Source organism: Theropithecus gelada, chromosome X (assembly GCF_003255815.1).
Source record: "Theropithecus gelada isolate Dixy chromosome X, Tgel_1.0, whole genome shotgun sequence".
In the NCBI taxonomy this organism is placed as follows: domain Eukaryota; kingdom Metazoa; phylum Chordata; class Mammalia; order Primates; family Cercopithecidae; genus Theropithecus; species Theropithecus gelada.
Window position 1 is genome coordinate 8332241 of NC_037689.1, and position 15524 is coordinate 8347764.

The 15524-nt window shown below is 39.6% G+C and overlaps 1 protein-coding gene across 1 annotated transcript; it reads right to left on the minus strand.

Moving 5' to 3' along the window:
* Window positions 1-2421: 2421 nt before the first annotated feature.
* LOC112616294 (acyl-coenzyme A synthetase ACSM6, mitochondrial-like) lies at window positions 2422-10896 on the minus strand. The gene is given in 7 exon segments (XM_025373289.1): window positions 2422-2554; window positions 4715-4797; window positions 5930-5979; window positions 5982-6046; window positions 6048-6079; window positions 7338-7485; window positions 10694-10896. Coding segments are annotated over 7 exon segments (657 nt in total). The 5' UTR covers window positions 10840-10896.
* Between the last annotated feature and the right edge of the window lie 4628 nt (window positions 10897-15524).

Here is a 15524-nt window from a genome sequence, read left to right on the forward strand (position 1 = left end):
AGTGACTCCTGCATCCCAGCCCCCTGACCCTCTGTAGTCTGTGCATGAACCCTCGGAGGGTTTCTCTGGTGCAACCTGATCCCTTCCACCCAAGATACCACCTCCCCCACCTGGTGAACTCTTATTTGTCCTTCAGCTCTCAGAACAGGAATTTCTTAGGGAAGGTTTTCTTAATTCCCTAAAAGAAGTTAGATTATTTGTTATATACCTTCACTGAGTTCTGGTCTTCACTTCAGAGCAATTATTTCTGGTTTTGGCTCTACTTCTACTGCACAATTCTTTGATTAAATCTGCTCTGCTACTCTACATCCCCGTGAAGGTTGTTGTGGCTTGGCTTATCACAATGTCCCCATGCTTAGGAGAGTGTGGGCTTTCCATAAGTGTTCATGGAATGGGTGAGTGAATGAATGAATCAGAAATCAGGCACAGAGAAAGACAGAGGGCCCTCTTACAACTCCTTCAGTTGTTCTATAGTATAGTTGTATTAGAATCTAGGTCATGTGACTTCTAGTCAAAATATCACCAGACTCACATTTTGTCTGATATTTTAAAACATAAGAGATGATCACTCCTAGCCATTACTTTTCTGACCCTATGTACAATGCCCCTGTCTTTGTAAGACTCACACCACTTACCTTTACTACCCTCTACTACTCCTGGTTGCTATAATTTCCCAATCTCCCAGTCATTCCTTATTCATTAAAACCTTCATCATGAGGTTCACGATCTTTCCTTTACTCCATGTGCCACCATCATCCTGAGTGCCTCCTACATGTATATGAATGACCAGTCCTACCCTCTGGTCTCTTCATTTATTGACCCTGATCTCTAGAGAGTGTCATGACACTTAATCCACCTGTGGTTATACCCTTGTGTTGGCATCACCTGCAAATGTTCTACCTCTGAAATCTTAAGTCTATGTATCTCACTTTTTGACCACTATTGCTATGGACTAAATTGTATCTCTCCCAAATCCATGTGCTAAAGCCCTTCTCCTCACTGTAATGGTATTTTGAGATGGGGCTTTTGGGAGGTAATTGGCTTTAGATGAGGTCATGAGAGTGATGCCCTCATGATGGGATTCCTTCCCTCATAAGAAGAGACACTGGACGTGGGGGCTCGTGCCTGTCCTAAATACTCTGGGAGGCTGAGGCAGGAGGATCACTTGAGGCCAGGAGTTTGAGACCAGCCTGGGCAACATAGTAAGACTCTGTCTCTACTAAAAAATATAAATAATTAGCCAAGTGTGATGGTGTGTACCTGTAGTCCCAGCTGTTTGGGAGGCTGAGGTTGGAGAATCACTTGAGCCCAGGAGTTTAAGGCTGTAGGGAGCTATGACTGCATCACTGCACTCCAGTTTAGGCAATAAGGCAAGACCCTAACTCTTAAGAAAAAAAGTAACAACAACAAAACAGAGAAAGAGACTTTTTGCTCTCTCTCTTCCTTCCTCTCTCTCTCTCTCTCTCTCTTTCTCGCTCTCTCTCTCTGTTTGTCTCTCTCTCTCTCTCTCTCTGTCTGTCATGTGAGAATACCACCAGAAGTTGGTAGTCTGCAACACAGAAGAGGGCCCTCCCCAGAACCTGACCATGTTGGCACTCTGATCTTGGACATCCAGCATCTACAACTGTGAGTGAAATAAGTTTTGGTCGTTGAAGCCACCCAATCTATGATGTTTTGTTACAGCAGCCTAAGCAGCCTAAAACAATTACCTTCAGTCATTCCAGCTCCATTGACATCCCCAGCACTTTGCCTTCACAAAACTTATCTGCCTTTTCTTGAATTCTTTTCCTTCCCCAGTCAGCTTAGTTTCTTAGTCTTTCATCTTAACTATTTTCTTTCCAATATCACTAGATCCCTTGCCCATTGCCCTTTTATTGGATCTTCTTGGCACAACTTTAATCCTGCTTCAATCCAACTGTTCACTTTCACAATGCTTATATCTGTGTTTTAGAGTGATATTGGAGAAAATCACGCAACTACATAGATTAGTGACTTTGAAGATTAATGCTCAGCAACCTCAAATGTGCTCTTATAATTACCCATTTCTCCTTTATTTTCACAATCTGCTCTTTCTTCTGTATTCAGCAATGATCATTTTAAACATCCTCCACTCAGAATTCTATCACATCATTTTCTCATTCTCATCAGGTGACATTGCCTCATACTTCACAGAGTAAACAGGAATTGTCAGGTGGAAACTAGCTCAACTACCTGCTGTGAAAACTGTAAGTTTATAAGTTATCTGTACTGGTAATTCTTTGTCTTGCAATGAAAGGCGGGGAGGGGTCCTTTTAGATTAAAACAATTCCTTTTCCCGTGCTTCAGATCCAGGTCTGCATTTCTAGTGTGTGCTAGTGCTCTGAGAATGTGCATACATAGTGAATGGACAAGTTTGGTTTCTGGCTGAATGGTGAATCAGCATCAACCTACAGTTGCTGTCTTGCCATAGCCTTCATAGATATTCAATTTAGTGATGTGTTTCCAGTCCTCAGTCACCCCAGGGCTGATGGATCCTCCTACAGCCACACAAAGCTTCAGACTCTTAAATCTGTAGCTGCAGAGGCATCAAAAGTTGTTCTTAGCCTTACTGAATATTTCTACCAATAGCAGGTCTGTTGTGAGAAAGAAACTTGCAAAAATGATACAGATATTGCCAAATATGTAGGAGGTACTCATTAAGTGGTAGTTTGTGTTCTTATTACTAGTCTTTTAGATTATCTATTCAGACACCCCAGTTACATCAATCTCTATGAAGACTCATTTACTCTTCTGGACAAGTAGTATTAATGTTAAAAGTAAATCAATAATTATTAACTGATGGCAGGAAGCCAGCCTTCGGTAGAAACCCTTTTGAGTTCTATTACCACCCCAAAAGCCTTGCCTGTGTATAAAGAATGTGTCAGCAATGGTAAGGTAAAGAAAGAACTAATTTTCTGAAGTCTGGGGATGGAGAAACAGCCATCAATTTTACAAACTGAGCTGAAAGTCTCTGGATATTATGAGAAGTTTCCATAGGGCCCCAGACATAGAATAGTAGTGAACACTTTTCATTAACCCACAATTCATTTTATGTGTATTTTATTTTGGTAATGGTAGAAGGTTCCAGTGTGGGAAGATGATTAGAGCAAAACTCTTCATGGTCTCAGATAGAGATAGAATGACTATGTATTTTGAACATAATAGTGTCAATTAATTGTTATGTGGTAGCTCATCTGTATTAGATAATACTTGCCCACCCAGTTAAGTCTTGAGACTAAGAAAGATCAGAACTGGAGAACTGTTTCTGAATTAATTCCAAAGGCACCATCTTATCATTGCCTTTTTATTGTTAATTTTAGGGTACAAGTGAGAGTTGACTATTTGTAAAATTTTAAGTCCTTTTCTTTCAAGAGTATAAGAAATAATCTGTCTGGGCACAGTGGTTCATGCCTGTAATCCTAGCATTTTGGGAAGCAGAGGTAGGAGACTTGCTTGAGCCCAGGAGTTCAAGACCAGGCAACATAGTGAGACCAGGTCTTTAGAAAAAATGAAAAAAAAAAATATCCAGGTGTGGTGGCATGCACCTGTAGTCCCAGTTACTTGGGAGGCTGAGATGGGAGGATCCCTTGAACACCTCAGCAGCCCAGGCAACAGAGCAAGTCCCTGTCTCAAAAAAAAAAAAAAAAAAAAAAGAAAGAAAGAAAGAAAAGAAAGAATCTGAACATTTTATATGGGATGACATGTTGATGAATAAAGATATACTGTATTTTAACTTTTTTTAATTGCTCCATAAAATGCCAATGAACTAGACATTTGTTTATGTCATCGTAATTTAATATGTTGCTATTGTTTGCTACCACAAATGCTCCCTTCATAGAGTATATGTCCTTGCTCACACAGCTAAAGTAAAATTTACAGTTAAATTATTATTTAGCAAACTCTAAGGCATGACACAATGCTTTGGAACCTGTGATTTCTCATTAATCTTTAGTGATGATTAATCTGGGCACAGACTCCACAAAACATTGGCAATTCCACTTTTCAGTGGGTACTCTAGAGAATTCTAGGATATGTGCAAAGATTCTTATTTCAGCAGCTTGGAAAAGATTCAAGTATCTTTGATAGGTACTTGGAGCTCATTAACATATAAATCATACTAAGGAATACTATGCAATGATTAAAATATATTGCACATATTATCATAAATAGAGCTCTAAGGAACAGTGTGGAGTGAAAATGCAGGTTTTACTATGACATATATAGTATGATACCATCTATATAATCTGATCCCAATATTTCAGTATATTGCAATGAAGATAGGTAGATAAAGATAGATATGAATTTATTTTTAAAACATCTAAAAGGATTTACATCCAATAAGGAAGGTGGTCTTCATTTTTAATATTTACCTTATTTACAGGTAATGCATTTGTCTTTAATGTTTATCTTTTTAAAGGGAGGTATAATTCACAAATTGATTAAGCAAACTCAACTTTATGATTATAATTTAGTTTTATATTCTGGACTCCTGTGGAGCCAGAAGATATGGCCTTGAATAGTCACAAGATAATAAAAAAAATCTCACACTCTAACAAAGTTATTGTCATAAATGGCAACAAGATAGGTGTGTTAATGAAAGATAGGATTGGATCTACTTCAACAAATTGAGGGTTTCTAATCTTATTTATGATACCATGAGTGGAAATAGACTCTCTCCTGAAAGAGCCTCTCTTACCTGGCGAAACACTTGTGCTGAAGCAGTTCCTGGTACATCAGTGGATTTGCAGATAGAGTGGTGGTGGAAGACCTGAACAGAGCCTGGGACCACAAGGAAGAAAAACCAAATCTATATGTTAAATGGGAAAGATAGTGAGACCGTGGTGGGGAAGGTTCAGGGAAGATGGCCACTAACTTTGAGACTCAGCTGGGGCATACCCTTTGTCTTGGAGATTTAGTGATTCTTCAACCTCCAGACCTTGGGAGAGAATTTAGCTTCAGCTGTGTGAACCTAGCAGCTATCATGTTATTCACTGATATCTGAATAGATACACAATGAGGCATTTACTTCTGGATCCTAGAAGCCTTATTTTGATCTTTGTTGCTTTGAATAATAAGCCTGGATATTGTCAGTAAAATTGTGGATTGTGGAGGCACTTAAGAGGTTAGCACAACAGTTTAGAGATTGTGCTGTGGAGTCCAATAGACCATGATTGCTTAATGTCTAATTCCACCTCTGTGATTCCTTGGGCTAGGTATTTATCCTCTATGAGACTCAGTTTACCCAGTTTTTCCCTTACAGGGTTATTGGGGAGATGAAATGAAATAATGCATATGAAGTACTGGTGAGTAGTCAATGAATAGTAACTGATATTAATATTGTCTTCTTCAATATCATTATTGTTTTTTAAAAGTTTTCTTTTCAGGCCAGGAACAGTGGCTCACGCCTGTAACCCCAGCACTTTGGGAGGCCAAGGTGGGTGGATGACTTGAGGTCAGGAGTTCGAGACCAGCCTGGCCAACATGGTGAAACTCTGTCTCTAGTAAAAATACGAAAATTAGCTGGGCATGGTGGCGGACACCTGCAATCCCAGCTACTTGGGAGGCTGAGACAGGAGAATCGCTTGAACCCGGGAAGCGGGAGGTTGCAGTGAGCCGAGATCACGCCATTGCACTCCAGCCTGGGCGACAGAGCAAGACTCTGTCTCAAAAAAAAAAAAAAAAAAGTTTTCTTTTGAGTGATGCAACTGAAGTAGCCAAGTCCTCCCAATTCCAAAGGCCCTAGAGAAGTGAGAGGGCATTGCTCTCAGAAGTAGGGAGAGCATCTTTATGTCAAGATTACACTCCAGATTTAATTCTTGATTTGCCCCATTTGGGGCATGAGCCACTGGGCCATTGCTAATACATCTTTCTGGCCTTTGCCCCATGTCCCACAACAAGGACCTGGTCTTACATTTAGAACAGTCTCAGGACAGAAAATTGGCATGTGACATAGAAACACAGGGCTCCTTGGAGCTGAGCTCCCAAGGCAGTACTTAGAGATAAAGATCCAACAAAGGCATCACTTAGACCACAAAATACTTGTTAGCTGGAGGTCCATCCACCATCTAAAGAGGAATAGGAAAGCCATTTGGATTTTCTCATGTTAGTACTAGCAACAATAATAATTCTTGCTATTATCAAGCACTAACCTGTGGAGAGAAACAAGGACCACCCAAATGGAAACAAACAAAGGCTATGAGACCAGGAGGCTAATGGAGTCTCCTTAAATTCTGTGGTTATCACTTAACTGGTATGATACTGCCTTCCAGGAATCATGGCTTTCAGGGGTCTCTGAAGTGTCTCTGAAGTGTAATTAATAAAATTGATTAATGATTTGAATAAATGAATGATCTCCTAAACCATTTTAATAAATGAGTTAGAATAGTTTCTCCTATTCTAATTCTCTACCTGATATCCACTGGCCATTATAGCTTGTGAGAGTCAAAGCCTTTGAGGTGAGTATGAGCATCACATACACCTATTTCCCCTAAGGGACTTTTGGGTAGAGTTTGTTAAGAGAACTTGAGTGTGGAGTCACAACACACAACCATTTATCTTACGCAGAATTGAATGTAAGGTCGGTAAACTTAACCGCAGACAAGCCAAACTAAAACAAATGCCACCCAATTAATTACTTAATTGAGTATTCAACCAAAGAGATTGAAATGAGTTTCAGCATCCCTTGAATTTGCCAAGAGAGGCATTTACTTCTGAACTCCAGAAGCCTTGTTTTGATCATTGTTGCTTTGAGTAATAAGCCTGGATATTGCCAGTACAATTGTGGCAATTTTACTGATGCTAGAAAGAGGCATTTGCGTTGGCCCAGTAACTCATGCCCAAAAGTATTCGTGAGCTACTTAAATAATGTTTTTAAAGGGGTAGTGTGATGACATGTGATTCTCATCTTAGAATCTGACTCTAGAACCCCAAACCCTCATAAATTGTGACTCTGTCTCTGTGTTTATTACTACATATAGTGGTCAACACAATTATTCACCCCGGTGCTGGTAGCACTGAAGAACAAGTAACATCCAACGGTGCGTCTTTGGGGTAATCATCCTGGATCCCTCCTCAGCTGCATAGATTTACTGCTCTTCCTCTTTTTTCCACATACTCTTAGATTTTTTATCTGTAGTAATCTGCTTTTGATCCTTTGGTGTACACCCTCCCACCCTGCTTTCAGCCCTGTTCCTTCTCTCAATATTGATGTTTTCTGCAATCTTGAGTAACGAACCCTTTTCTTAGCTTTAGTCTCATGAAACTCTCCCTTTACCACCCCAGAGAAGAGCTTTCAAGCCTGAACAGAGTGTGTGAGGACTATATCTGGAAGCCTGGCTGAATTCCATTCCCAAATCATACTGGGAATACTCGGCCAGTTTAGAAGCTCCCATTGTCCCATTGGTGAAGAATATAGCCATTGCATGTTGACTTTTGGTCCCCATGAAGGTCTGCTTTGGAGGTACAACTCTATAAATTACAAAAGATGCAACAGCAAGGTTCTAAATTTAGGTTCTCTGACCTACAGCCTAGGCTCCTGGTTTGGTAATCTTTTATTTTTTAAAATAACAGCTAGTATCTTGGCATATTGGGGGATGATTTATTAGAGGTGCAGCTGCCATTTTTTCCCTTAATTTTTTTGCATTAATTTCTGTTGGATAAGTAATATATGATGCCTTTATGTTTCAGCCTTATTTTTCTCAGTAAAATACCCTCTATTTACTCAATTGCTCAAGGCAAAAATCTGTAGTAATCCTTATTATCAGTCTTTCTTTATCTATCTACTTATCTACCCAGCTATCTATGCCACATCCTAACCATTGGCAAACTCTGACAACTTTACCTCTACAACATGTCACAAGTCTATGTCTCTTCATTATCTGTACTCAGGGCTGGGACTAAGGTGGAGCCAAGTGAAACATTTGTGACAGACATGATATTTAAGGGGATACCAGCAAATTCAGTAGTCAAGATAAATAATATTTTATCAAAATATTTTTAAAATAATCAAAACTAATGTCAAAAATTAATAATAAAATGTCCAAATTTAATTTAATTAATTTATTTATTTTTGAGATGGAATCTTGCTCTGTCATCCAGGCTGGAGTGCAATGGTGTGATCTCAGCTCACTGTAACCTCCGCCTCCCGAGTTCAAGCGATTCTTCTGCCTCAGCCTCCCAAGTAGCTGCGACTACAGGGGCCTGCCACCACGCCCAGCTAATTTTTATAATTTTAGTAGAGACGAGGTTTCACCATGTTGGCCAGGCTGGTCTTGAACTCTGACCTCAAGTGATCAGCCTGCCTTGACCTCCCAAAGTGCTGGGATTACAGGTGTGAGCCACCGTGCCTAGCCACAAAATTTAAAATAAGTACATGACAATGAACGCTCCCAAAGTGGTCAAGTATTCCCCATATGGTTTAGGAATGGGATTCAATCAAGCCAGCTTCAAGGTATAGTTCTCACACAGCCTGTAATCCAACCAGGCAGTTGCATGACTCACCTTATTTGGTCACCCTAATCTTGTCTCTGCTTCCAATAAAATTGTATTTATAAAAATAGAAGCAGGTGATCTGTCAGCAGAAGTTTGCCAATATGATTTTTTTAATTAAAAAATTAAATTACTGTATTAAAAACATAAAATTTATAAAATTATAAACAGATGATATACATATATAAAATATATATGTAAAATTATATACAAATTTTTAAACTTCAATTATGAAAATTATTTTATAATTTGATTTTTAAAATGTATTTGAAAATTAAAATATTATTTATCTTGATCACTGGATTTTTCAGTGCCCCTTTATATTTTGTGCCTGAGGCGAGTTCCTCATTTGCCTTGCAAATTCCCAGTCCTGTCTCCACTGCCACCATCATGGTCCACAACAACACGGCTTCTCAATTGGACGACTGCAATAGCCTTCTACCAGCTCCCTTTACTACCTGTCTTGTCTCTCATTGTTCAGACAGCAGTTGAAGGAGTTTTTTAAATGTCACTCAAATCAAGTCCTTCCCCTCCACGTTCCACAGACCACTCCTACATGACCTACAAGACCCGCTGTAATCTCGCTCTCCCTTGCTATTTAACCTCCTCTCCTCCCACTCTCTTTTCCGCTCACCACACTTCAGGCACCCTGGTATTCTTTCTGTTCTTCACACAAGTCAAGCTCCTTCCCACCTCAGGTCCTTTACCTTAGTATTCTCTCTGATATTATTCCTAGATATTCAAAAGGCTGGCTCTATAGTATTCAAATCTCAGCTTGTCCTCTCCTAAGAAGCCACCAAATCTAAAATAATTCCCCCATCTCCACATAAGATCACTCTATTTAATTTGCCTGTTTTGGTTGGGAGTTTCTTTTGGAAACTGTATTACTTTGATCGTTTATGTGTTTTCTTGTTGTCCATTTTGTTGTCTAGAATATAAAATCCATGAGGGTAGGGGCTTTGTCTGTCTTGTTCACTGTTTTTTTTTTTTTTTTTTTTTAACATCTCTGAACACTAAAATATTACTCTCTAAAGACCACATTTATAATTATCAAACTTAATACATTAGTCCCACCTTATACTTGGGGGATATGTTCCAAGACTCCCAGTAAGTGCCTGAAACCACAAATAGTACTGAACCCTATATACACTATCTTTTTTCCTAAACATGCATACTTATGATAAAGTTTTATTTATAAATTAGGCACAATAAGAAATTAAAAACAATAATTAATAAAATAGAACAATTACAACAATATACTGTAATAAAAGTTGTGTGAATGTGATCTCTCTCTCTCTCAAAATATCTTATTGTACTGTAGTCAACTATTTTGGACCATGGTTGACCACAGGTAACTGAAACCACAGAAAACAAAACCACAGATAAGGGGAGACTACTGTATTTGGCTAACCTGAGGATAAACATGGCATCATTTTGTTGTTTTAATATGTATTTTCCCATATCCCAGTGCCAGTGAGTTTTTTAAAATTATTATTAGTTTAAATTTAAGGGATACAAGTGTAGTTTTGTTACATAATGGTGAAATCTGGGCTTTTAGTGTAACCATCACCAAAATAGTGAACATTGTACCCATTAAGTAATTTCCCATTATTCACCCTCTCAAAACCTCCCACTTTTGCGAGTCTCCAGTGTCTATTATTCTACACTCTATATTTGTGTGTACACATTATTTAGTTCCCACTTATAAGTGAGAACATGCAGTATTTGACTTTGCATTTCTGTTATTTCACTGAAGATAATGGCCTCCAGTTCCATTCAGCTTGCTGCAAAAGACATAATTTCATTCCTTTTAATGGCTGAATGGTATTCCATTATATAATTATATATATTTTTATATATAAGCTTTTTATTATGTTTTGATATGTGTTTATATTTTTATCACCTATTTTTTTACCATCTCAGAATGAATGCTCAAGTATGAATCAGAAGATGAGACTTTCACTCAGACTGAGAACTTGTAGGCCAGATCAGGGATTCTTCTGTTGGTGGTGTTGGGGAGTTACTCTGTTTTTTGTTTGTTTGTTTGTTTGTTTGTTTTTTTCCAGGACTAGAAATTACCATTAAGCTTTTCATTACAACCACTCACACCACCTTCTCATACAACATTCTGTCTTCCAAAATCAGACATTCTGTTGATTTAAGTTTCTCTTTTTCAGTGTCCACTTACTGAATCATCTCCTTGAAAACCAACCACCCATCATAGCACTTATCTGACACCAGGAGCTTGGTCTTCAAGGTAGGGCAGTCGAACATGGCAGAGTCCATGAGTGGAAACATAGCCTCACTGGCCACAAAGTATTGGGCTTTAGACATGTGTAATTGATAGCAAATTTCCTTGGCAGTCAGCTGGAGACTCCCAGGCACAAAGATGATTCCTGAAAAAGTCACAAATAAGGCTTCATACATATCTTTTGAGCAGAGAATATTTCCTCAAACATCCTGGAATGTACAGATGAGGTCTCTGGAATACCCCCTCTCTTGGGAGTTTGTCCTCTGTATTGGGGCAGCAACATGATGGTGGCTGGGGAAGAACTGAGACATGCAGGAGACTGAGCTCATTGAAACAATCCAGTGATCAGTGGCTCTGCTGCTGTTATCCTTTCCCCTGGAGCAGTCCTAAATTTATATGGTTAGGCTTCAGACCACTAGTTACTTGAAATGTAGCCTGATTTTGAAACTGTGATGCAAGGGGGTTGTGGAAACTTCCTCTTTGTTGTTTCCTCCTGGCTTGAGAATGGCTTGTGCTATGGATTTCTGGATTTGCATTGGAGACGAAAAACAACAACAAAAACAACTTCCAGCCTTTGGCTCTTTCTGTAGATTCTTTTGCATCCGTCTAACACCTACTGGGGGCCTCCTATGAGACTGGGACATGCTGGGTGCATCTGTGTGCCAGAGGCTGTTCTAACAGAGCCTTCTCTTCACTTTTCAGCTTGGAGAACTAGAATACTTCTAGGAGAAACTGATGATGACGTTGCTTGTCTTTCAATGCTTATACATCCTAATATAGACATACTGATTTTGGAAAAGGATCTAGTTAACCAATGCAGGCGTTTCCCACATACCCCACCTTAACTTCTGCTTCTCAAATGGAAATTCTTGGGCACCATAAAAAAGTCATTGTTCATAGTAGCCCAAATGTGGAAACAATCTAAACAATCTAAAATATCTATTGACTGATGAATTGATAAACATTGCTATTGGCCTCCAGCTCCTTGCCCTGGTAACTTTCCTTAGTTATTCTTGTAAGTCCTACATTTTGTAGCTATTGCTATTGGAGCAAACAATTGTCCAGGACCCCAAATTCTATACCTTACAGCATGGCATCTGGTTTTGACTTGGAACTTTTTAAAGAAGTTGTCAGCGGTCATCTATCACAGATCCTGAAAAGACTTTATAATGCACTCAGGAAACAGCTAATATGAGCTATGCTATTTTCATACGATCTTACCAGGAAAAAATAGTTACAAAAGATACCCAGAAAAGAAATGAAAATGTACTATATGGTATCACCGAACATGAACTAGTTATATTTTAGAATATATCTGCTCCCAAATTTTTATTTTATTGTTTTAGAAGAGTTCGACGATTTGTAAGTGGATTAATTAGTTGATCCAGACACAGTGTTAGATGCTGGGGACTCAGAGGTGAAGCAAATACTGCCCTGGCCCTCGAGGACTTCACATAAATCACCAATTGTAACTACCTGAGGTATTGGAGATACAAAGCACCCAGACTGGCCTGAGAGAGTAAAGGAAGTCTTCCAGAGCAGGTGATGGTAGAGCCCAACTTGGCAGCAAAGTGAGAGTTTTGCCAGGTAGACAAGGAGGGGAAGGAAGGAATGACAGGAACAGGGAAGCGGATGGGCCGGTAAGTGTAAGGAACCATGATAGGCTTCTTCCACCTGGTACTTTCAGGAGACTATGAGTAGGCCAGGTTTTCTGGAGTGAGGTACAAAGTGACAGGGCAGGGGGAATGCTGAGAGATTTGACCAAATAGAATCATGGTATTTTAAAAGCAAAAAGCCAAAAAAAATCACCACCTGCTAAAAAATACACAAATGTTTTCCTCCAAACTTAGAGAAGAAAATGCAAATCCAGCCCCTGCCTCCCTCTCTGCCCTCAGCTGCCTCTTCCTGCTTCCTCTCTCATTCTGCTCCAGTCACACAGGCTTCCCTGCTTGCCAGCTGGATTCCTGACACCAAGGGAACCTCCTCTGGTCTCTAGCAGGCTCCACCATGGACTCAGACTAGATCTTTCTATGACCTTCAGGGTCTTCTTCCCCAATACCCGCTTTCCTTTCTTGAAGCTCTCCTGTACCATGTTTGTCTCAGACCATATGAGCCACTACTCCTTTTACTATTTTTCCACATAAATCCAGATGACTAACAGAACACTAGTAATTTCACCATCATTGTAATTTGCAAGGACCTTTTTAAAGGAGGAGAATGATCCTAGAACAAAATGTTTTGTGAGGTAGTGAGCTTCTCATCACCAGTGATGTTCCAGCAGAAGTTAAATGCCCGTTCCCAGGGAAGTTGTAGGAAGGAAGCACTCACTGGGTGGGATCACATAGGGGACCTCTAAAGTCCCGTCTGCCTCTTAAGATTTTATTCTGGCCGGGTGTGGTGGCTCAAGCCTGTAATCCCAGCACTTTGGGAGGCCGAGAGAATGGCGTAAACCCGGCAGGCGGAGCTTGCAGTAAGCTGAGATCCGGCCACTGCACTCCAGCCTGGGTGACAGAGCGAGACTCCGTCAAAAAAAAAAAAAAAAAAAAAAAAAAATTTTATTCTAACTGTACACAAACACCTAGACAGACATTTATCTCATAATTAAGCAAAATATATAAAATGTAAGTTTTTCAAATAAACAAATTTTGAGGGGCTGTGTTTTATCAAAGGGATCAGTTTGGGTGACTTTAACTAGAATCGTAAAATATTACAGGTAAAGGGGACTTTGTCCACTTTGTTTCCCAAAACAAGAATTCTTTCTAATAGAACATTTTAGCACAATTACATTTTGTTTAGAATTTGACCTGGGACATAGTAGGAGATAAATATATATTTGTTTAATGAATATATAGCCAAAGAAAAAAATGTGATTTATATAACTTTTCAAAAATACAGCTATTGTTCCAAGGAAGATTCAAGTGTACAGTTTTGGCTGAGAGGACCCAGTTTGAGAAGCTGCTGTTGAGTGCAATAACAATAGTGAAAGGTGCTTGTTTTGTTTAATTTTGGTCTCGTTGTTTGGTCGTTGTTGGAGAACAAAAGGTCAACAGTATTTTCTGATGACAATTATACTCCTTTTAAAAATGTGGATCACCAATAAAACTTCCAAAAGAAAACGTCTTCCCATGTCCTTAGGTTATGTAAATACCTATCGAGGTGCTTGAGGGGAGGCATGTTGTCTCACAGTTCCCTTATTCAGAATGTACCTGCCCCTACCCCTTATACATATGACCCATCCCAAGCCTCAGCTGCACTTCACCACCTGGTGAGTGGAGAGGGTGCCAGGCATGGTAAGCACAATCCCCACATGGCAAGCCCAGACAGTAAATGTCAGATCTGTTGGGAGTGGCATGGGGTTGAGATTATGAGGCTCATACCTATTTCTCTAAACTCAACACCCTGGTGGCCAATCTTTTCAAGAAATAGGAGGGAGAGTTTTGAATGGACTCTGGATTCATCAGGCAGCTTTTAGGGTCCCTTAGAGACCCTTCCCTGTGGCCTCATCTTCTGCTCCACCTATCCCTTCATCATAGAGATTGCTACCTCTAATACTGGGATGGGATCTACATTTTCAAGGGACAGTTCCTGTTGCACCTGCTTTTTAAATGAAGTCGACTCTATATCAGCTACTTGGAAAAGAACACTAGTCTCATCAAATAAGTCATCTTTGTTGTCTGGCACACTGAATTGTCAAGTTCCAAATGTCACAGTCTGGGAAAACTCGAGACAACTATAAAGCACGTTAATGCCGGAGCAGTGGGCCCTATGGCTTCAGCAATTTGAATTCATGATTACAAAAACCAGAAAAGCAAAGACGCACTGCAGTGCTCAACATGAACCAAAACACAAATAGACTCAGCATTTTTCATGTTTTTATGACTAGAAACAGAATCTATGCATACTGCACAAAGTGAACAGAAAACAAACATTAAATTAATGCATAATCTGTGATTTTGTTTTCTGTTCATCTGTATTTTCAATTTTTGTATAATGTCCATGTGTTTGAAATAATAAAATAATGAGGCATTTAAAACTAATTACTTTCAATGTTCACATAATTTTGTACTTATGTTACTTTGTTAGCAACTATTCCATTAAATTCAGGATTCTGGATCTAGTGGGCCCTATCAGGTGGACAAGAAACCATAGTGAGAGAAGGTGAGGACTCTTCCCTGAGTGTCTAGAAAAGTTACCTGAGCAGACTCAGGGCATCTCGGACTCATCAGTACCTGCTGGTTGCTGCAAGGTGAGTGGGAGGTCTGCTGGCTGAAAGAACCAGAGGAAGGCCGGACACCTCGCCCTTTCTAAGAACACCCTTGTTTTTTTTTTGTTTTTTTTTTTATATTATTATTATACCTTAAGATCTAGGGTACCTGTGCATAACATGCAGGTTTGTTACATATGTATACTTGTGCCATGTTGGTGTGCTACACCCATCAACTCGTCAGCACCCATCAACTCGTCATTTACATCAGGTATAACTCCCAATGCAATCCCTCCCCCCTCCCCATGATAGGCCCCGGTGTGTGATGTTCCCCTTCCCAAGTCAAAGTGATCTCATTGTTCAGTACCCACCTATGAGTGAGAACATGCGGTGTTTGGTTTTCTGTTCTTGTGATAGTTTGCTAAGAATGATGGTTTCCAGCTGCATCCATGTCCCTACAAAGGACACAAACTCATCCTTTTTTATGGCTGCATAGTATTCCATGGTGTATATGTGCCACATTTTCTTAATCCAGTCTGTCACTGATGGACATTTGGGTTGATT